Source organism: Nycticebus coucang, chromosome 4 (assembly GCF_027406575.1).
Source record: "Nycticebus coucang isolate mNycCou1 chromosome 4, mNycCou1.pri, whole genome shotgun sequence".
NCBI lineage: Eukaryota > Metazoa > Chordata > Mammalia > Primates > Lorisidae > Nycticebus > Nycticebus coucang.
In genome coordinates, this window is record NC_069783.1 from 67,041,437 (window position 1) to 67,064,845 (window position 23,409).

General features: G+C 41.4%; 1 protein-coding gene across 1 annotated transcript in view; it reads left to right on the plus strand.

The window, feature by feature from the left end:
- The window catches only part of PLEK (pleckstrin), a 37,591-nt gene extending 14,677 nt beyond the window's left edge, over positions 1–22,914 (plus strand). Inside the window, exons 2-9 of the mRNA XM_053589009.1 lie at positions 5,596–5,751; positions 7,300–7,481; positions 8,843–8,934; positions 11,965–12,149; positions 13,558–13,662; positions 18,635–18,718; positions 19,544–19,613; positions 21,179–22,914. Of these exons, the coding sequence (XP_053444984.1) occupies positions 5,596–5,751; positions 7,300–7,481; positions 8,843–8,934; positions 11,965–12,149; positions 13,558–13,662; positions 18,635–18,718; positions 19,544–19,613; positions 21,179–21,315 (1,011 nt within the window). The 3' untranslated portion in view covers positions 21,316–22,914. The remainder of the gene's footprint in view (positions 1–5,595; positions 5,752–7,299; positions 7,482–8,842; positions 8,935–11,964; positions 12,150–13,557; positions 13,663–18,634; positions 18,719–19,543; positions 19,614–21,178) is intronic.
- The last annotated feature ends 495 nt before the right edge of the window (positions 22,915–23,409 follow it).

The window sequence follows — 23,409 nt, forward strand, 5'->3', positions numbered from 1 at the left end:
AGTGTTGGTAGATGAACCTAAATTCCTCTCTAATTTGGACATTCCATAATATGAGAGGGTGGGGGCCAGAAAGGGGAAAATATAGGGATGGCTGAGGGAGGTACCAGGATACTCCATGAAAAACTGGTGGCTGCAGTGATGGCTGAGAAGACAGAGAAATCACCCCCATTCCATCATCCCAACCTAACTAACCACTATCTAGCCTGGAAGAATGTTGTTTAAGCTTTGTAAGTGGTCAGATTTCTCTTGTTTTACAAGGCATTAGCCTCCTTATTGTAAGTAATGATCCTGACTACCAAATGACACCTCTTCCTCAGAGTGAGCTGACAGAGTCCCAGAGGACACATTATTTGAACTAGGCAAGCACATCCTTATTTTGGACAGTTGTCTCTTGAAGTTTTGTCTACCGAAGGAATGCAATGCTGGCTGACCTCTACCAATGTATCTCAATTCCAAGGCCAAAAGCCCTGAATGACCGTGACAGTTAATAATACAAGATAGCTCTAGGTTGAATATTAAATTTTAGGCTTGGAAGGGATTATAGTCATATAGTCCAACTTTTTACTCCTAGCTCTATGATTATGTCTTTCTTTTCTTTTTTTTTTTTTTTGGAGACGGGGTCTGCTCTGGACTAGAGTGCCATGGCATCATCACAGCTCACTGCAACCTCCAACTTCTGGGCTCAAGTGATCCTCTTCCCTCAGCCTCCCAAGTGACAGGACTACAGGTCATGCCACCACACCCAGATAATTTTTCTATGTTTTGTAAAGAGGGGTGTCTCATCTTGCTCAGGCTGGTCTTGAACTCATGAGCTCAAGAGATCTTTCCATCTTGGCCTCCCAAAGTGATAGGTACAGGCATGAGCTATCATACCCAACCATCCCAAATTTTAAAAATAGTAGAGTAAAATGCTGTTCAATAATTAATTTTCCCAATTATTAAAAAAATTTTAAATTGATAGAAAGATGAGAAACTTGTAGTTTCCCATTGTAGTACCATTACCCATATACCCTTTATCTAGATTCATCAGTTGATAATGGTAGGGCATGCTTGGCTCAGTCTCTCCCTGCCTTTATATCTCTATATAAATATACACATATGCTTTTAGGTTGAGACATTTAAGAGTAAATAGCAGACATCATGCTACCTCACTCTTAAGTACTTTAACATATATTTTCTAAGACCAAGAACCATTTTCCTACATAATCACAATGCTGATATCACATCCAAGAAATATAACACTGATGCAATGTTAGTATGTAATATAGCTTTTATATTCAAATGATCCTAAATGACTCAGTAATATCCTAGATAGCTGCTTTAAAAAAATCCACAGTTCAATCAAGGGTCCTGTCTTGTATGAATGTGTTGTTTTTTCCAGTGATTAATGAGAAACATAAGATGGTGTAGTTTCTTTCTATAGAAGCATCATGAAGGCTGATGATTATCTTCCTTCCCAGCCACTGAGCCTGGATTGCCTCATTTTTTTTTTTTATTTACTAAACTGCAGCTAGGTATAGTGGCTCACACCTAAAATGCTAACACTCTGGGAGGATGAGGCAGAAGGATCACTTGAGGCCAGGAGTTCAAGACCAACCTGAACAAAATAGCAAACCCCTATCTCTACAAAAAATAGAAAAATTAGGTGGGCATGGTGGCACACACCTATAGTCCTAGCTACTTGGTAGCCTGATGCCACTGCATTTGAGCCCAGGTGACTTGCACCCTGTCTCAAAAAACAAAAAACAAACAAACAAACAAAACCCCCCATAAAAACAACCAAAACAAACTAAGTTGTATTCCATTATGTGAGTTTACTATATTAATAATGAACTTATGTGTTGTAACATAAAATTTACTCATCCATTCTCCTATTGATGGAATTTGAGTTATTCTCTGTTTTTGGTACTATCAATACTGGTGCTATGAACATTCCTGTATGTGACCTTTGTGAAAATATGAGCTCACTTCCCTCATATCTGTGCCCAGAAGTGGAATTTCTGGTGTAAAAGGCTTGTATGTGTGTAGTTCTTGCATAAACTACTAAACACTTTTCCAAATTGGATATGATATTCCTACTCCTGCTAGCCATATATGGGACTTCCAGTTATTCTAGCTTCTTGCCAAATCTTGCTCTTCACCATCTCTTAAAATCTTAGGTACTCTAGTGGTGTGTAGAGGTATCTCATTGTGGTTTGACTCTGATAAATGATGTTTACTTATTTCCCTGCTAAATAATGTTGAACACTTTTCCATAAGATTTTGGTTATCTTTTTTAAGTTAAATACCTGTTAAACACTTTTTGCTCATTTAAAAATTTGATTATTTGTACTTTTCTTATTGATTTGTAGGAGCCCTTTGTATTTTGGATGTGAGTTTCTCTCAGATTTAAAAGAGAAAAGCATTTGATTAAAGTTATTTCACACGTTGGTACAGCATCTGAACTTGCTTATTTTTTTTTAAAAAGGAAATAATGTAGCGTTATCCTGGAAAAGTTATTCTGCCTGTGGGAAAAGAGATAGGATGTTTTAATGTAAAACATTATTTTAGTAACTAAAACCAAGGAACAAGAGAAGTGATAGTCCCACAACTATTTATCTTTGTATACATAGTCTTCCTTTTGGGCAACTGGACCTTTATATAGAGGCCTTTGTATCCTGAGATAAGCAGCAGGATCTGCTGGGAACTGGACGATAATTCTTTTTTGTGGTGGATATGACAGGCTGACATCATAGGTTAAAGAATAGACTTTTTCCAAAGCCCTCCTGAAATGTAGACCAGAATTCCTTGGTCTAGTCAGAATGGTTAATTTATTTCTAAAGGGGCAGTTAATTTTAACCCAAACTGAAAATATTTTAATTAAGGTTTTCCTAAGGGCCACATTGATGTAGACAATATTGTTCTGGCCTCGTAAAACATTTTGCAAGTGATTTTTACACAATTGAGCCATGCCTGCACACAAGGCTGCTGCCTAAGTTTCTCCTGGATATTCATATTCAGATTAAATCTGATTAGCCCAAGGGATGGAAGCAACTGCAGCCTGTATGCTCATTCATGGCCTTCTTGCCTATAGGAAACACGGCGGTTGGGTCATGACACTTTCCCAGTGAGGACAGTCTTAGGCATCTACTAGTGCTTAGTCTGAGTTGGCATTGAGACAGAATCCACTTGCATTCCTGAGCGGAACTGAACATAAGGCTTAGAAGCAGAGAATAAGCCATAGAAAGTAAACCTGAAGTTCACAGGAAGGACAGTGGAGAGATCCACACTGTATCTCCTTTGTCATGGCCCATGGCTGGATTATAGATATATATAAATACACCTTATCTTAACTTTTAAAAAATTCCAGCAGAATGACAATCCTCCTCTCCCCTAAGGCCGTCTTCCTACTCAGCCTGGTCATACAAATGTGAATATATCTATAGAATGCAATGCTGAGAAAACCTTGTTACATATTACTGTTTCTATTCTTATGTTAATAATTTCTTTATATCTTCTTTATTCAGTCTTATCTGTTCCTTAGCACATTGTATAATTTTAATTACAATCATTCATTCCACAGATTGTTTATTGAGCACCTAGTAATATGGTGAGGTAGGTTCCTGCTCTTCTGGAATTTATAATTTGGTAGCAATTTGTAGTTGACAGAGTTTTTTAATACACCTTGTGCATAAAATGTAAGTACTTATTTATAAAATATATACGTTGTATCATGCATATATATAATGTATACGTGTAAGTATATACCATCATTATACATTTGTACATATTTTATACATTATCTAAATCTAATTAATACTTATTACTATGCTATAAGGTTGAATTATTGTCTCCTTGAAAAGGAAAAAATCCTGCAGCTCAGAAATATTAACATTTTCTCCAAGAATGTATATAACTAATAAATGATTGACTTGAAGCTCAACTGCAGGTTCAAGGTTTGACCCTAAAGCATAGCATACCTTAAACACTTCAAGCATCATTGTATGACATGTCATATGATGGCAAAAGAGGACTAAACAACTGGGGCAAGCCAGATTTCTCATGACCCTTGAACTTCATTTCACTCGAAAAGAAACTGAGAAAGTGATTTGTTTCCTCTCATACACCTTTGTGCAGAGCCTTCAGCTTTCCCATTCATTACTCAATGTGGCAACTGGCTCAGTACTCCAGAGCTTCTTCCTCATTAATGCGATGATAGTGATACCAGTTCATTATCGTTTTCCAGGAACAGAGAGGGCATGAAAAAGCTGTTCAGTATTCTGGAAACACCAAGTATTGAAGGCATTCATACGTAGCCATCTCTCAAGACAGTTAATAATACAGCCTCCCATTTGTAGAGCACATTTGAACTTACGAAGTCCCGTCTACATTATTTCACTTAACATGTGCTACAAAGTGCCCAGGCTGTCATTCTTACCCTCACTTTAGTGCTAGAAACTGAGACTCCAGGAGGTAAATGGTTTGCCCAACTTTGAGTGGTAGGAAACAACTAAAGCTTGAGCTAGAATGTCTGATGGTGATTTCAGCAGCATTCCCGGGGGTGAAAACCAAAGGCAGATTTGGAGTGGAATCAGCTTTTATTTAAATCCATCTTCAGTGAGTCAAATTAGGTGGTTTATAGACCATATTTTGAAAAGAGCTTCCTACATTTTGACTTTAGAATATTTGACTAGTTCTTTAATTCTGACAAACCCTCCCAAGAATTAAAATTTCTAAAACAAAAATAAAAACCCTTCCAAACAAATACCAGTGTTTACCACTTTTCCTATTACTTTCTCTTGAGACAGTTAAAAATTTAAAAATTAATGAAAACAAAAAAATACAAACTGTACTTGAAGATCCTGGGTAAGACGAAGTTACAGGAGGCAGACGCGTTGACAGTTCTTACACAAAGCAGTGCGGTGAGGATGTGGACATGAGGCTGTCCCTTTGTGGTTCTTTGAAAAGGGGCGCAGAGGAAATTAGAGCAGGAACGGGTCTGGGTGGAAAAGAAGTAAGCGATAAGAAGGACCGGTTGCTCCTCTCAATGAAGTAAGATAACTGCCAGCATTTGGCTGTCTGGGAAATAATCTTCTGCATTATTTTCATGAACATCTACTGAATGCTCATGCTGTGAGCCAGTGGAAGTACCTGGCAATGTCATTGCCATGGAGAAGAAAAGGTAAGCATACTAAAGACAATTAAAGAACTATAAAAGGTGATAGGTAACAAACTTCCAGAGCATGTGCACCTTCAGTGAGAAAAGTGGGTGGTGACCCTAAGAGCAAGGTGAGTGGTTTCAGTTCAGGGAGCCTCATCAATGAGGTGACTAAGCTAAGCCTGGCAGGATGGGGAGAGGCCAGTGGAGGCGATAAAAGGGAGAGGGTAGAGTTGGCCAAGGGCAAGAGAGTGGGGTCAGCTCTAGCAAAGGGCTGGGCATAGAAATCAGCTACCTCAAGAAGCCACTGACTTGACAGGTTTTATCTTGAAGGAACAGAGATGATGTCACAAAGCATTTTTTAGTCAACTCTAAGAAAATGTAGACTCTCTTCTGTTAGTAAGAAAATACAGTTTACAAAGACACCGCCAGTCTCACACTTTCTGCTGTCTTTGCAGGGGAGTGTGTTCAACACCTGGAAACCCATGTGGGTTGTACTGTTAGAAGATGGGATTGAATTCTATAAGAAGAAAAGTGACAATAGCCCCAAAGGAATGATCCCCCTGAAAGGAAGCACTCTGACCAGCCCTTGTCAGGACTTTGGCAAAAGGATGGTGAGTTGGCATTACTGGCTGGAATGAACCCCTGGTCAGACACTGATCTCTCAGTCCACACATAACCTACGGTCCCTTTCAGTGGTCCACACATGCCACCTTCACTTTTGGGTCTCTCTTTATCAGAACGGATCTGTGTCAACTGCTCTGCTTCATAAGGGGTCGTGGCACATTGAAAGGAGTCATTCCTTTTTTTTTACATATACATGTGTTTATTAGGTTTCTATTTTTTTTGCCTTCACAAAATTAAAAAGGCTTGAATTTTAATAACAATAACAATGTTTAAAATAAGGACTAGAAACAAAAACCTTGTGAAGAACGAACGAATATAAATACATTCAGAAAAGGAATCAGACAATTGCTACATCGAAATATTAAGCGATAATAATAATAATGCAAAGAAAGCAACAGTCACATTGTCAAATTAGAGTATGTCTATTATAGAATGCTTTGACTCTGAGATTCAGTATGGAGTCATCAGTTAACTTCTTCTTATTTTTTTAAGCCTCAAAGAATAGACAACTAATATTTATAAATAAAAGTACGAAAGAAAGTATGGGGAAACCTCAAAGACCTCAACCTAGGCCTCCCGTTTGTTTCTGCAATCCCATTACTGGGCATCTATCCAGAAGGGAAAAAAACATTTTACTATAAAGACACTGTACTAGGCTGTTTATCGCAGCCCAATTTACAATTGCCACAATGTGGAAACAACCTAAATGTCCTTCAATCCAGGAATGGATTGGTAAAGTGTGGTATAAGTATACCATGGAATATTATTCAGCCACTGAAAAATGGAGATTTTGCAGCATTTGTACTAACCTGGATGGAGGTGGAACACATTATTCTTAGTGAAGCATTGCAGGAATGGAGAAGTATGAATCCTATGTATTCAATTTTGATATGAAGACAATTAATGTCAATTAATGACATGGTGGGGCATGGCGGAAGGGGAGACCAGACAGAGAAGGAAGGAAGGGGTGAGGGAAAGGAAAAGAAGGAAAAAAAAAGAAAAGAAAATAGTAATTAATTCTCATATAAATTGGATTTAATTTTGACCAAAGTACATTACTTAAACATTAATTTTTCATTCAACTTGTTAATATGTTGTTCAGGATATTGCATCCTCATTTATAAGTGATATATGTTTGTAATTTCCCCTTTATAATAATATATTTTCTCCAATTTTAATATCAGGTGTACTCACGTCAAGTAGAATGATTTTGAAGTATTTCTTCTTTTTTTATTGTCTATAAGATTTGGCATGATCTGTTTTTTGAAATTATCTTTTTTTTTTTTTTTGTAGAGACAGAGTCTCACTTTATGGCCCTCGGTAGAGTGCTGTGGCATCACACAGCTCACAGCAACCTCCAACTCCTTGGGCTTAGGCAATTCTCTTGCCTCAGCCTCCCGAGTAGCTGGGACTACAGGCGGCCGCCACAACGCCCGGCTATTTTGAAATTATCTTTTACTTTCATTTATAAATATTAGTTGTCTGTCTATTCTTTGAAAGGAGTCATTCCTAATGGGATGTGTTTTGCTTTTTAGTTTGTGTTTAAGATCACTACCACCAAACAGCAGGACCACTTCTTCCAGGCAGCCTTCCTGGAGGAGAGAGATGCCTGGAATCGGGACATCAAGAAGGCCATTAAATGCATTGAAGGAGGTCAGAAGTTTTCCAGGAAATCCACCAGGAGGTCCATTCGACTGCCAGAAACCATTGACTTAGGGTGATTTTCTGTGTTTATTTCTCTCTTCTCCTTCCTTCCTTCTTCTTTTTCTTTCTTTTTATTCTTCCTTCCTTCTAACAGAGAAAAACACAACAGATCCTGCTCCAAGGCTTCTTGTTTTAGATTAATTTTGAAAAAAAGCTTTGGAATGTCTAGGTAGGAAGGAAAAGGAAGGGGCTATGTATTCAAGCAGGGAAGGTTTCAAGTTCAAGTTCATGCATTCATACCGTAAGGAGGGGCCAGCCAGGGGAACACCCATCCTGGGTAGAAGCCATCTGTACCCTGATCAGGTTTAACAGCGTCTGATGTTGGCTGGTTTGGAATTGCAGGTGATGGCTATAGCCTAAAGGTGACCAAAGGCCAGCAGATATTCCCTGACAGAGATTGGGAATGGGGCTCTTTTCCCCAGAAATCTCTTTTTTTCCTGGTGGTTTTGCTTTTATATTGAACATTCTCTGAATCAGAAGCCGTGTCAAAAAGAATCTCATGCTGCACTGATTAAAATGTCCAATTAGATTTCTGTTTTCATGGGCTGTAAAGTGGGGAGAGACTCTGAAAGGAGACAAAAGTGTGGGCACTGAGCTTACTGAGACTGGCAGCCTCCCTCACCATGAAAGCTATTTGGGAAAGACCCAAGAGGAGGCATCTGGTCTAGTTTCAGCGGCTGCCTGGGGATGCCGAGGGACCACACTCTTGGCCAGGACTCTCAGAACTAAGTGGGAATGATGTTTGGACGCTGTAAAGACGCAGAACCCGTGCAAGTGGCCTTCTGTTTTGTTACTTAGAATTTCTCTGATGAGACTAGCTTTGGTTTACTGTTACTTCAAGGGCAAAGGTGAGAACTTCTCACTAGGTTTTCTTATATCTTCCCGTTTTAAAAATAAGAGATAAGCTTAGTGGAAACATTCATTTTCTTTGAGGCAAATGTCTACAATAGATGGTGTTTTGAAGACCCTTAAAAAATTGGAACATGAGGATTGAGAGACCTTATTAAAGATCCCTAATGTATGGAAAAATTACTCTGAGAATCTTTCATCTTTGGCACCTAACTTGGGACAACTCACCATGTCAGCTACCAACAGTTAAATCAACAAAGAACGGAATGAATTTAAGAGACATTAAGTATTTTTCTAGTCCATTTCGCTAAACGCTATGCAGGCCACAGTTATGCAAATATGAATGTTGCCTTTTAACTACTTATGACCTGATGGAGAGATTATACTCAGGGGATACCTGGGGCTGGGCGGTGTATTCACGAGCAGCCTCCCTAAGGCCATAGCTCCTGGGACATACTCACTGTTCTGAAATGTTCCCCATCCATTCAACTGGGTTTTTGTTTGTTTTTTTCTAAATCTCTGCAGTGCCTTGTATTTGCACATGAAAGACACTGAAAAGGGAATAAAAGAGCTGAACCTAGAGAAGGACAAGAAGATTTTTAACCACTGCTTCACAGGTAAAAGGACTTCAAGCCTGAAATAGGTCAGCTGGGGGCGGGGGTTCTCCTTCAGCTTCAGTGTGATGATGGGGGTGTGGAGTGCGGTGGGTGGCCGGGGTCCCAGAATGCAACTGGGGAGTGAGAGTGGAGCTTGCCAGAGTGAAAACAGAAAGAAGGGTAGAAGAGAATTTGGTTGTTCAAGATAATGTTTTGGAAGTCCCAGCTAAATCAAAGGATTCCCTCTCACTTTCTTTCCATAAATGGAATAATGTTGAACATTGCTACAAAACAGACACAATCAGATGAGATGCAATCCTTACTATGATCAATAGGGATCAAGGCACACAATGTAAGATTGAAAGGACAATGTTAGAGAAGTCAGAGGCTGCACAGGGCTGGGCATTAAGTTTTACGAGTTTAGGTAGTATGGTTAAAAACACGTTCTTTGGAGCCGGACTACATTGGTTCAAATCCTGGCTCTGCAACTTACTAGCTATGAAACCTTGGGCCAGTAACTTGTCCTCTCTGTGCTTCGCTTTCCTTGTCTGTAAGATGGAGACAATCCCAGTGCACCAACTTCACAGGCTTGCTGTTACATGTGTGGAACAAGGCCTGGCTAAGTGCTGTATGGTGTGAGCTCTCACGTGGTTATTATGAGTTAAAAGGTTGCATTTGTTTCACACTCAATTCCATGAGTTCAGAAAAGAGGAAGGGCTCTAGGGGTTGATGGGGTGAATAGAAAGTAGTACCTAAATCTGATCCTGAAAGATGGGTAGAATTTCACTAAGAACTTATGGGGAGAATTTATGAGGAGGAGGCTGGGCAGGGAACGGTGAGGACAAAGTTGTGGGGCAGAGACGTGCAGAACATGCATCCAGGAAATGAGATTGATCCTGGTCGGGCTGTTGGTTCATAAGGAGAACAAAATGGAATGTACAGTTTGGGACTAGGTTTGTCAGCTGCTAGGCCTGGCTGACTATGATGACAAGAGGGATCAAAGGAAGCCAGCTCTGAGAAGATGCAACAGACGTAGACTCCCAGAGATGTGCAGTCAGCAGATTATTCATGAAGATGGTCCAGGTCAGGGTCAGCAGGGCCAAGGGGCACAGGTCTGATCTGTGTGATAGGGGAGTACCCCCACGGGAATGAGGCTTAGAGAGTTATGGCATTAGACAAGTTAGAACTGAGGGGAGATTTGGGATCCTGATACCAAGCTGTGGGCAGTAGTCAGGAAAATGGACAAGACCAAGTCAGGCCCTAACTCCAGCAGGACTGAGATCACCAAAACAGGGCCCCTGAAGGAGGGGTTCCAGTGTAGACTTGAGTTCAAGATCTGGACCAGGCTTACTTCCTGTGCATCGTGTGACTGAGCCCCACAGTATTGGGCCAGCATTTCTTAAGCCTGTCCTGTTGAAGGTCAGAATGGGTTCTAGAAATTTCTACAGGTGGAGTGTTCATGTGGGACTTCATGTCAGCTGTCCTGAGCTGGGAGATGAATGCTGCAATAGAGCCTGGGACCCAGGTAGTGCTGGCACGTGATAGAGACCTTGAATGTCAGGTTACAGGGATGCTAGATTGAACTTGCCTTTAAGCTTCAGCTGAGCTGAACATGCGCAGACTCAGCATCCTGGCCCAAAGTAGGAGTGACAAAAGTCACTTAAAGTCTTTGAGTCTTCATTTTGTTATCCTTAAAACAAGGACTGCCCTATCTCCTTTATAAGGTTGCTATGAGATTTAAAAGCAGAAAGGCAGTATCACTAGTTTACCCCTGTGGACAAAGAAAAGTGGGCAAAAACCCTTCATATATGAAATCTGTGGAAGGCTCTCTTCTGTCCTTTCAGTGTATCCCCCACTGCTCTTGCTTGGATGATCTGGGACTGGCAGGCTGTCATGTTGGCCCTCTCTGTGGCTACATTTATAAGGAACATGCCATTTTTTAATTTAATTTAATTCTTTATTGACACATAATTGTAGATATTTATAGAGTACAGCTGATGTTCTGGTACTGCATACATTGTGCAATGATCAAATCATGGTAATTAGCATATCCCAAACCTTATACATTTTTTGTTATTGTGAGAAGGAACATGCTGTTTTTAATGCAAAGCTTCATTGTCACCTAACTATCCAATTTATGGATTGAGTTCATTTTTTTTCTCTTTGCAATCCTCTGTTGAGGCAGAGGGTTGATGAAACTCTCAAGGCTTCTGCCAGATCCTGCACAGGCGTGACGATCAGTGTGGGTGATGTCATCAAGTTTTAACTTAGGACACCACATCCATCGTGTTATTTTCACTTTAAAAACTTGTGATAATTTCTCATTGCCAAATTTCTTAACGTGCCATCACAGCTTTCCCCACCCACCCTGAACCTTCCTCCTCCTCTTGTTCTCTTTTGCCTTCTTTCCAGCGCCCACTCCCCCTACCCCCACGGGGCTGCTTCATGCCTGTGAGCGTCTGTTCATGCCGCTGCCCCCTCAGCTGGGGCTGGTTCCTCAGAGTCCTTGTCTCATAGGCTTGGCGGATCCCCATTCATTTTTGGAGCCTCTGCCCAGTGTCACTTCCTTGATGAATCTTTTCTTGACCATGTGTGCAGAGCCTCTCCCCTCCACCCCTTTCATACCCTTCGTTTTGACCCAGTTGTTTGTCCCAGGACTAACCTGTGTCACAGCACTTGTTATGAGACTTATTTGTCACTCATCTTGCCCTTTTATATGCCCTGGGGGAATCACCCCAACATCTCTACTAATACATGGCATCTAGTAGGCACTCAGCAAATGTTTGTTCCTTATTGGAAGAAATGACTGAGTTAATGAAAATGATTTTTTTGATGCATATGTTGCTTCTTAAGCAGCATGCAGATGTTTTAAGAAATTCTTTACATCATTTCTTTTGTTTATAGGTACCTAGCCCAGTAATTTTGTTTCTTCTTTCTTGGCCTAACAGGGGAGATAAGATAAGTCAGACCCTAGAATAAGTTCAGGGATGATTGCCTGTGACTTTTTCCTCAGTAATGAGAGTTCACTCTCCCTCTTCTGGTCCCATCTAGGTAGCTGTGTCATTGACTGGCTGGTATCTAACCAGTCTGTCCGGAATCGTCAGGAAGGCATCATGATTGCCTCCTCACTGCTCAACGAGGGATATCTGCAGCCTGCTGGAGACATGGCCAAGAACGCAGTGGATGGGACTGCTGAAAACCCTTTCCTGGACAACCCCGATGCCTTCTACTACTTTGTAAGTGAGGAAGGCAATCCATCTATTCTCCCTGTAATGGAAGATCTAGATTCTAGGTTGATTTCAGTTCGTAGAAATACATTGAAAATAATGGCCCAATTCTACAGAGTGCTGTTAGGTGAGGTGTAGGAACGAGGTCAGCCAGCAAGAACAGAAAATACCGGAAGCTCCCAAGCCCATTTGGAGCTGCCATTACACTGTGTGTCCCAGAACTGATAGCTGCTCCTCTACAATGCCCTTCCCAGATCCAAGTCAACTGGTTAAAAGAAAATGATTGGTTACTTAAATAATTTTCTTTACACTGACCTTTTAAACTTTATTGTATTACATCTTTCTTGTTTTAAGCATTTTGAAAAATTTGGTAGGGCCTAGTTCATGGCAGATACTCTCTTAGACAAAGAGATACAGAAGTACGGGATGGGAAACAGGCAAAACACAGCCCTTGTGGAGCTTCCTTTCCAGAGGGGCATCCATAAAGTCACAGGTGTGATGGGCTAGCTGTATTATTCCAAATATATGTCAAAATATTCAACTCAAAACAAGTTCATCCACGTCCCCTCCCGCAATCATGTTGTGTGCCTCCCTTGCTCTGAATGCCTGCTCAAGACTGGGAAACACGATGTTATGCAACATGAAGCTAAACTCCACCCAGGTGAAAAACAAGCAACAGAGGCTTTCTAGGGGGAATTCTGGCAATTTGATTTCTATTTTGGATCAGAGCACAGAAATTAGGAAGGTACTTAAAAGAACCACTCTTCTTACAAAACTAAAGTGAATGCCCCAGAGAGAGTTTCATTTCACTTTGGGGAAATTCTACTGTTAATTTGGTTCACCCCACCCCCTCCCTCAACCCTGCCCAAGGTCTAGTTGTTTATAGCTATTTAAATGCAGGATTCTAAAAATACCCCTCACAGAGGCTCCTCTTCCTCTGTTGATTCATCACCCAATCTTGCTGAGTGAGTTCCAGTTCCCTCTTGCCCTCAGGGGATGAGGCTGGACACATGCTCCCCATTTTCTCAGAGAAGGAGCTTAGTGGCAAAGGTTGAGATGAAGATATTGTTGCTAATTATAAATCAGCCCACATTGCTTTCAAGGATGTGCCTATGGCCACTCAAGGGAAGGAAGGCTTTGAAGGCAGAAATGTGTACAGGGAGGAAGATGGAGCTAAACCTAGGATATAGCTTGGGGGACCCTGTAGAATAAAAGGATATTGGTAAGGTCACACCTGAGTGGAGGCAAAAAAGCAGAGGAGAAACTAGCTAGTCAAGGACAACCTTTGAAGTACAGATCAGGATATACACAGTAGGGGGGAAAAAAGGAAGTGTCTACCCCAGTGGCGGGAGGGGACATGGGGATGGCAATGGTACGCTTACTGGTAGAACCAACTTGCCCTTTGATTCCCCAATAGCCAGACAGCGGGTTCTTCTGTGAAGAGAATTCCAGTGATGACGACGTGATTCTGAAGGAAGAATTCAGAGGGGTCATTATCAAGCAGGGTTGTCTACTGAAGCAGGTGAGTGGCCACCACTATTTCCTTCCAGCATTTCCCCCTTACCGGGTCCTTCTAATTTCTAAATTACCAAATGACATTTCATTTGTTTGGCCTGTAGTCAAGCAGAAAACAAGGCCACAGAGTGAGAAATAGATGTATGTAGGTGATCAAAGTGGCATTAGGTCAGGAAGACTGAGGCAGACAGGGCAGAAGATGCCCCTAGAAGTAGGGAGATGCCTCTTGTATCAATTTCATAGGACAAAAAGATGTTTCCAGAAAGGGGAGGGTGATTGGTGGGAGGAGGAAGGCCATTTGGTAGGCTCTCACCTAAAGTGCGCAACGCAAGGGTATAATTCAAAATGACTAACAGTAAATTATTCATGTCTTACCACAAAAAATAAGCAAGTGAGGTAATGGTTATGTTAATCAGTTTGATTTAAGCATTCCACATTGTATATTAAATCATCACATTGTACCCCACAAATGTATACAGTTATGATTTAATTAAAAACTAAATAAAAATATTGCTCTTTTCATTAGCTGGAGGAGATAAATTATCTAAGAGATGCCATTCAAAAGACAGAGGTGTTTCATGGTGAAAGTACTTGCATTTTGGCTGTCCCTCCTCCCTTCAGAGTAAGCAGGGAAACAGGAGCGGACCCGTCCAGAGGGAACATCATATACCACGATAACAGTGCTTTTCTGGACTGTAAGGAGGGCATGGTGAGACCCAGCCAGGGCATGCCTGAGGCCAGCTCCACAGGAACAGCAGGCAAAGGTCAAATCCAGACTGGGGGTATGGATGGCGTCCTGGGGGGAGTGCAGGTGTCCACAGGTACAGGCCACCATCATTCCGGAAGGCAGGAGTCAGTACAAACTGAAGAACTCTAGAGTTACCAGGTGCCAAGGCAAGCGACAATGCCAAGAGGCAAGATAATACATGGTCTGGGCCAAGCGTGTGAGCCAGGGCCAGCACCTGGTAGAGGAAGAAGTGGCAGGAAGACCAGGGAATATTCAGGGTGAAGCAAATTACTAGCACATGGTGACATAGAGGCCAAGGCCACTTTACAGGGCCAAGGTTTTGCCTTCCTGGCTGTGCTGTGAGCTGCCTTAAAAGCACTGCTTGGTATATAATGGTAAGAACCCTTTGCTGGAAGGAGATTTCCATGAACTCACTGTCTATAGCAGGCGTCCTCAAACTGCGGCACGTGGGCCACATTGTATTTGTTCCCGTTTTGTTTTTTACTTCAAAATAAGATATGCACAGTGTGCATAGGAATTTGTTCATAGTTTTGTTTTTTTTTTAACTATAGTCCGGCCTCCAATGGTCTGAGGGACAGTGAATTGGCCCCCTGTTTAAAAAGTTTGAGGACGCCTGGTCTATAGGTCCCATGGAACTGAGAGATTTGACTTTATATTAGGGCCTATTAAGTTCCATATTAGTGATTAATGGGGTGGGCAAGGAGGGAAAACCCAGATCAGAGCATATATTTACATTTACACAGAGAGACTTCAGACTAGTTGGGAGTAGCCCAACATGGATCTTTAGTTTCACTGCCATATGACTTCATTAGAATGGGAAACTTACCTTCACCAGAGGTTTTAAGAGAACAGGGTACCTTTCTAAATACAGTAAGGATTTAGAAAAAATTCTTGAACTATGATGGGTGACCAGTTAACTAGATTGAAGGAAAGTCCTGGGGCAGGTCAGCCTTGTATAAGGAAGGCTCTGGCAGTTGTCCATGGGCAGAGTTTGCCCACCGCTGGCTTCCCCATTGGTTCTGCCAAACAGTCCTACGTTCCTTGCTTTTTGATTGCAGGTGTTGGAAGATGGCTGTTAGGACAAGAGTAACTTGGGAGGCAATTTCCTTATTTTGTTGATTCCTTCCATACATCTATATTGTTACCAGCTATTTCTTGAATTAGTTAATTGGATAAGCCCTAATCTGGAGTGGGGCTCTTTGAAAACTGAGCATGAGGTTTTATAAAGGGTAGATATTTGGACTGGTCTGGAGCCATGTCTGAGCAAAGCACCCCAGTTGGAGACCTTGTATGGTCAAAAAGTGGCTGTGGGTAATGGGTGCCCAAGTGTGTTTTAAATAGGGACAGGAAACAAATTTCCTGTGTGTCTTCCTCTGCCCTCCTTTACATGGCCTTCGGTAGGTACAGTTTAGCTTTAGCTAGCCCAGTTGGTGCACTTGTGACTCTCCCAGGTAACTGTTAAAATTGCATCCCCTGGCAATTAAATCAGAGTCTAAATTTTTATAGCTCCCAAGTGATTCTGATGTGAGAATCACTGAGAACTTGAGCTAGCCATTTTCTTAAAAGCTAATCTACCTTATTATTACAATACAACAATTTCAGTAGTCCTTAGAAGCTTCCTTTTTACATGAAGAATTCAGAAATCTATGTGATTCATGTGCTGTGTCCTTTTGGAATGTTTCTTAATTTTATTTGTCAGCAGAAGGCGATGAGCAAAACCTCTTCTATTTGAATTGGCATTCCCTTCATTCCCTTTAATGTTTCTAATCTCTTAGGTGAGTGGTTAATGTAACCCTGATTCATATCAGAATCACAAGAGGGAACATTTAAAAAAATTTTAAACTTAAGTTCTACAAAAAGTACACCTACTTTGTGTCCACTGCTGGGAGTGAGCCAGGGTTAACCTCCATAGAAGCCTTACTAGCATGAGAAAGGACACCTGTGCTCCACACCTCACAGATGGGAAGTAGCTGTGTCCAACTGGAGCCTATCCACTCCTCTTTATTTCCACTTCTCTCATCCCAGAGGAAGTAATTCTAACTGGCAAATGTAGCAAGTTTGAGGATGAATGATCTTGGATTATATTCAACCTCATTCCTTTTTATATAATTCCTTCTGTTGTGACCATGAATAAAGTATCTCCTTGTTTAACATTTCCATGTAGATTATTTGAGGGAGAGGGACAATGTGTTGCATGTGTTCTTCTTGCATCTGCTGCAGAGTTCAGCATCCTTCTTGGTACGTAACAGGCAAAAAACACTTGTAGGGTGAATTAAGTGAAGTACAAGTAGATGACTTGGACAGTGAAGCAACAATTCTTGGAAATGACAGGCATGCACACATTTCTTGAAACTCCTCAGGAAATACTCAAGAAATGAAAGATGGTCAGAAATCTATTTATTAACACCGAACTCTTCAACATGCACCTTGTGATGTCAGCGAGGGCTTACAGGGAATATGATGGTTGGTCAAGATGGGCTGATTTCACATTCTCCTGTTACCTTCCCTTCCACTGACTCATGACAACTTGGTGATCATCCAGCAATTGCATAAGAGAGCATGATGCGTGTGTCTATCTATGAAGAGGAAGTGGGGCAGGGTTGCAACTTTAGCATCCTTAATCTTATGGGCAATGTTAGTTAAGGCCAAGTGTAAGAATCCATACTTTTAGAAGTCTATGATTTGCGAAAGCCAACCTGGACATGACATAGCCGGGAGAAATCTTGTCTTTCCTGGCACTTTACTGTGTAGAGTTCCTGGCTCCATCCTCCAGACAAATAAAAGCTTCTTTTGAAACGAATTTCTTCACCAAATGTTTGGCCAAAAAAACTTAGACCCATTCCTGAAAGCTTCCTTTTAACTCCTCTGGCCTGGCTTTATGAAGAAGGCACGTTTGCTAAAAGCACACATTTCATTACTTTTAACACAAGTGCCATGAAGGAAATTGGAACATTTATATGCAAACTTGTCAATATGTGGCTCTTTAGAAATTATAAATAGTATTCTTTATATCAGCAAGACAGAAACTATCATCTAATCTAATATTTGTTTTGGTTTCTGGAGTTAAATCATTTGAACTTTTTGTGGGAAATCACAGAACAAGGTTTACCATGAAATTTTAAAATCCGTGATAAGCTAATGGAAATAACTGGGTAATTCATGGCAATTACAAACAGATACGAAGCAGCTTTCATGTGCCAGGCTCTGTGCTGGGCACTGGGTAATGAAAATGAGCAAGACATAAATCCTGCCTTGGAAACTCCCAGTTTGCCAGGTTTAAGTCTATGGGGAAAGGTCAAGTCCTGTTCTTTTTTCGTCATGTCTGTTACAGCCACATTCATTTCCATTTCCACTCTGCTAATGAAAGTTTAGTTCCTAGTAATTTTATGCCCAGATGGTTGCAGTTGTTCCCTAATGGTCTCCTTTTTTACTTTGTTTTCTTTCCCCTGGCTTTCCTTTCATCTAACTGGCTGGTTCATCCTAGTATGTAGTAGCTCCATATTATCTTCCCAAAATGGAATCTTTTCACTTCCTACTCAAAAACCATGAGCCACTGCCCCTATCTTTTATTTTCACTAAGTCCCTGTCCACTGTTCCGACCTTGCCTCTGCTACTCCTCGCAGCCCTCTGTTCTAGGCAGACTGGTCTCATTCGTCAGTGCCAGAGCAGGCCTTGTGCATTCTCACTTCTGCTTTTGTGCGGCAACTGTCTTCCCACCCACCTTTGTCTCACCTACCTAAATCCTGTATGTCCCACACAAAGGTCAGTCGGCAGGACTTTCTGAGGGTTTCTTTGACATCCAAAGCCCACAATTACATATCTCTCATGTAATATCTTTGAAACCCATTGTCTACCCCAATTGTGTGACTTGGGCATTTGCTATTTTATACTTCCACATAGGTCATAAATTCCCTGAAGAGCAGGGCCATATCCTAAACCTCTTTATGTCCCCTATGTTTCTAACATAACATATAGTACTATCTTATGTCGTATAAAAGCTGGAAGACAATAATTAGAAATAACTTAAGCCATTCATTTAATATAATAATATCCAAATTATTACTTGGCCTTGGTGCTGTCTCCCTGAAAAAAAAAAAAACCTGGGTTGGACTTAATATTTCATCTTTTCCTTTTCTTTTCAACTCAGTAAAGACTTACTACATAGGTATTGTGTGTAGAGAGTGATGCTAGAAACTCACCATTTCTTTTTTGTTGTTGATCCTGGATACAGGGGCATAGGAGGAAAAACTGGAAAGTGAGGAAGTTTATTCTGAGAGAAGACCCTGCCTACCTGCACTACTACGACCCTGCTGGGGTGAGATTTTGTGGTCAATAATCCATTCTTCCACTGCATTCGGGAGCTTGGCTTCCCACTCCACTTTCTCCTCTGCTGATACCCCCTTTTTCTCTTCACCACCCACTATTTTCTCTCACATTCCCCTTCACTATTTCCTACCTTCTTTTGCTGCAGGAGTCTGAGATCTTGGGCCTTTGAGGCTGGCCTGAGCTAAGGGATGGAAAAAAAAATTACTATACAATTTATTTCCTCAACTCAATATAATTTTTTGTTTACCCCAAACTGATATTTTCATGGGGAACTCAAGAAGTCCAATGTTTACTTATGGTTCCATATGCAAAATGTTGGTAATTCCTCATCCTGGTCTACGTGGATGAGAGCACTGTTTATTTCTTTCTCAATAAAACAAGCCACTTCCAAAGCATAAAGATAGCTCTATCTATGTCTCCAGCCTCTGCTCGCATCTCAAGGCCCTTTGATCACTCCTGTGAAAGTTATATTACTGTGGCAGGCTCATGGGGCCATCAAGCTCTGGAAACACCTAGATCTTTCTTAGTGGGAAACATGAGCTTTTCCACCTCGCCTGCCACTTTCCTCCAGATGGAGGTCCATAGTGATGTGTATCTTCTCATCCAGCCTCCTGGCCCCACCAAAGTGGAGTGTGGAGGATATGGAAGGACCTTAGGTCTCCAAGTAGTTTCCTTTAATGTCCTTCTGTTCTTATGTTTTGGGCAGACTCTGAGCTATAACAGAGTAAGTTTGTATGACTTTTGTACCCACAAGAAAAGGTATATCCATGCACTCTATTTTGCAAACATAAGGAACTACTTCTCTTTCCTGTAGGGGGAAGATCCCCTGGGAGCAATTCGCTTGAGAGGCTGTGTGGTGACTTCAGTGGAGAGCAACTCTGATGGTAAGGTAATTTCTGTGTGAGAGGCGTGTGTCTGCTCAGATTCCCTTCCTGTACTTGAACATCCTGAACCAATATCGATCTGTCCATTAATCAGCAGAAGCCTGAATGGATTTATTGTCTGAAAACATTGAAGAGACCAAGAGCTATTTATTCTCTCCCAACTGCTGCCTGGGCTTCCCAGGCCTCAGGGAGCTGGAGTGGCTTCGTAGGTGCCTTGAGTAAGTCCATGACCGGCACTGAGAAAACTCCATGTCTTCAGGACTGGCTTAGACGGACAGTTGTCAGCCCCTGACACCTGTAATTCACGTGCTTTTGCTTAATGCAAGTCTTTCACATATGTAGACCAGGGACTATCCCACAACCAAACAAGCTTTTGTACCTGAGGCAGTGAAGTGAGAGGCAAGAGCACATGAGTTGCAGTCAGGTGTGTGCTAGGAAGTTATCCTCACGCCCTTCCATGAGTCACCTAACTACTTTGGATCTTAGTTCCTCCTGTAAAAATGAAGCAGTTACACTAGATGACCTCAGATCACAAGTCTATGATTTGGTGCATGGAATAACCATGTGGGTGTAAACTGACTTCTTAGCAGCTGGAAAGAAATGGTATGTCTGGGGTGATGTGGTTTTCACATCCCAAACTCTTGCCACCTTGGGTTCGTGGTATGATCAAGTGGATGGGAAAATACCACAGTTGCAAAATCTAGATCTTTACCATACCTGAAACTGCCTCACCCCCTTCCCCCAAGAATTATGCTTTAGTTTTGGGGTAGGGCACATGTTTTTTAATTTGATTTGTGATATTTTAGGTCTTGTCCCAGTGTTGGCCAGTATATTGCCTTTTGATCTGTCAGCAGAAGCTCTAACTTAGCCCTTGATAAGCACCAGTTCAGGTTGTACTCATGGTGCTGGTAGTAGATCTGGCTTTGTATATGTATATGAAGTCTGACAATTAAGTTCATGAACTTATCCTAGACTAAGTGCTACATACCTCCTTGCTGAATATCACTATTATCACCTTTGAAGTACTCCCCTCAGCCATCTGGTGATTGTGGTGATATTCAACAATGAGCTATGTAGCACTGTTTTCTAGGATGAGTTCACAAACTTAACTGCCCAATCTTCTGTATGCAGATAGCTAGATGATAAATAGATAGATAGGTAGATTTCAAGGTCAGCCCTTGGCTTGTGTTATGAACAGAGGAAAGGTACTCATTAGACACTATTAGAGATGACTCATTAAATACTGTTAATATGCAAAGATGAGGAATTTAGTTTGCTTATAAACTATAAAAGAAAATGTTTCTCTTTGAGTGTTTCATGTATTTCTTAAAAATAGACACACATATACACACACATCTTTATACTATATATCTATCTACATGAATACTATATATAATTATACAATAAATTATTCTATAATCATGCAATATAGGTTTGAAAATCACATATTTCATTTCCTTAGAACACTAAGAAACAGAGATTTCCTGACTTGCAGAGGAGGGCGGACCGAGCAGCCTGTCTGGTGTCTGAATGTGCTGCCCTTCCTTCCCTTTTTCTTTCCCTAGGCAGGAAGAGTGAAGAGGAGAACCTTTTTGAGATTATCACGGCAGATGAAGTGCATTACTTCTTGCAAGCAGCCACCCACAAGGAGCGCACAGAGTGGATCAAAGCTATCCAGGTGGCCTCCCGGACTGGGAAGTGAAGGCACACCTGCACCCCCGCAGCTCCTCCTGAGGGAAGTCCACGGATAAGCTCAGTCCACGACCTGCCCATGTCTGTGACAAGTCAACAGGAAAGGCCCAGGGTGGGAAGTTTTCCTCTGCACCAGATTCCGCATGTAATTAAACACATGGCACAAGGCCCCCTGCACCACATTGCTCACTGCAGCCTCCCCAGCCCTCCCTGCAGCCTCCAAGCAGATAGAATGAGCTGTGAGGCCCCTGTAGGCTGCTTACCCTCTGCAGGAAATGGAAAATGAAGGAATTAAACTAGGAAATCCCTGAGGTCCTCCTTAGCTTAAAAAAATACCAAAGAAAAGTGAAAGTGTATGTAGCTGTTCTGCCGGCTCATTGGCTAAGCCTTGGCCTTTAGCTGTCTTCAAATGAGCCAGAACCTGAGACAATTCTTCCCTTTGAAACTGTTGTACTCACTGCAAACTTCTTTTGTTCTCTTTAGCTGTCTTCTGCTTCCCTTTGGCCTTGAGATCATGTAACAACATGAAGGCATACTCTGCTCTTCCTCATCCTACCCAGAAACTTCCTGAGAGCAGTGGTGGCTTTCAGAGTTATGCCTTCTGGGAAAAAGACCCGAGAAAGCCAAGAGTAGTTGAGGGTCCCTTCTATGCCCGCAAGCCTCCCAGAGCAGGAGTTTGTACTCTGACTCCAGCTGATCTGAAAGGGGTCTACCTTTGTTCCTTTCTGGAACATTTCTTTACTCTTTATTATAATCAGGGGAGGGGGACCCTAAATGTGTGAGGTTGTTTTATTTGAGATTTACAGGAAAAATGTGGACAGAGAGGTTCCCTCCATGGGTGGGGGCCTGGGCAGCTCCCTGGCTGATATGTACGCTGACCCCAGTTGCAGAGGGTGTAGGGCCAGCTCATCCAGAGACAGCACTAAAAGGACTCAGATCTGCACAGAGCTTCTGGCAGTGGCACCTTCAGTTCTCCAGCTTATGAGTTGGTGGTTGTGCCCAAGCTTTAAGCATAAGCAGAAGCAGCTCTTGCTTGGGTTATGAGAGACCTAGGTTGAAAATGGGAACTTGTTTACAATTTTATTTTTGTGGGGGAGACAGTTTCTTACTTTATTGCCCTTGGTAGAGTGCCGTGGTGTCATAGTTCACAACAGCCTCAAACTCTTGGGCTCAAGAGATCCTCTTGCTTCTGCCTCCCAAGTAGTTGGGACTATAGGTGCTTGTTTTGACCCTGACCCTGACCCTGACTAGTAATTCTTCTTCAAAATTGAGAAAGAAGGCACACATAGAACCACATATGTGTGTGAAGATGTATCTTTCCAACTCCAGTTTTTAAATTTTAAGGTCCCAGTAAGGAAAGGAGAATAGAAAAATTTTCCCAATTTTATCAACTCCTCTCTTGTCTTCCTTCAATTCCCTGCAACATTTCTGAGGCTATTGCTGCTCCCAGATTGTTCTATCAATGGCCTAGAGGTGAAGGAACTATCTTTTTCTCTGATTCTTTAGAAGGTTGTCTTCATGGAATCTGCACAATAGTTTTTCTATATTCAGTGTTAAAAATATTTATTAATATCGAGTTAACCTTATGTTTTGAAATAAATAGAACTGTGTCTAATGCCTTGTTAGTGTCCTGATTCTGTTTTGCTCACCATTAAGGACTTTCCTTTTCTGCAAGTCAATTCATTTACAAAGGATAAAACGATCTTTTGACTCTCATGTCATCTAAATAACTTGATTTCTTTAAAAGCAAAGTCTATTTATTCTAGGGAATAATAAAAATACAGGAAAAGTAAAGATAAGGCTTAAAAATATGTATATGTATATATATATGTCCCATGTTCACTGATGTTTAATTTATGAGACCTGATTATAATCTCCAGGCAAGCAAAAAATTCATTAAGGATATAGAAAACTATTTATTTTAGGGGGAAATAATGTTCCTACTGAAAGGCTACTATGTGTGGTTGAGCAGAATGTTCACTGCAAAGTCCAGAGGGCACTGTTTGTGTTGTAGTCTAGGTGACTGTTGTCCCCTGGGTCTTCCCTTACACGATTTGCACTTTTGTTCACAGTGGGTTGACAAGTATTCAAAGCATCATTAAGG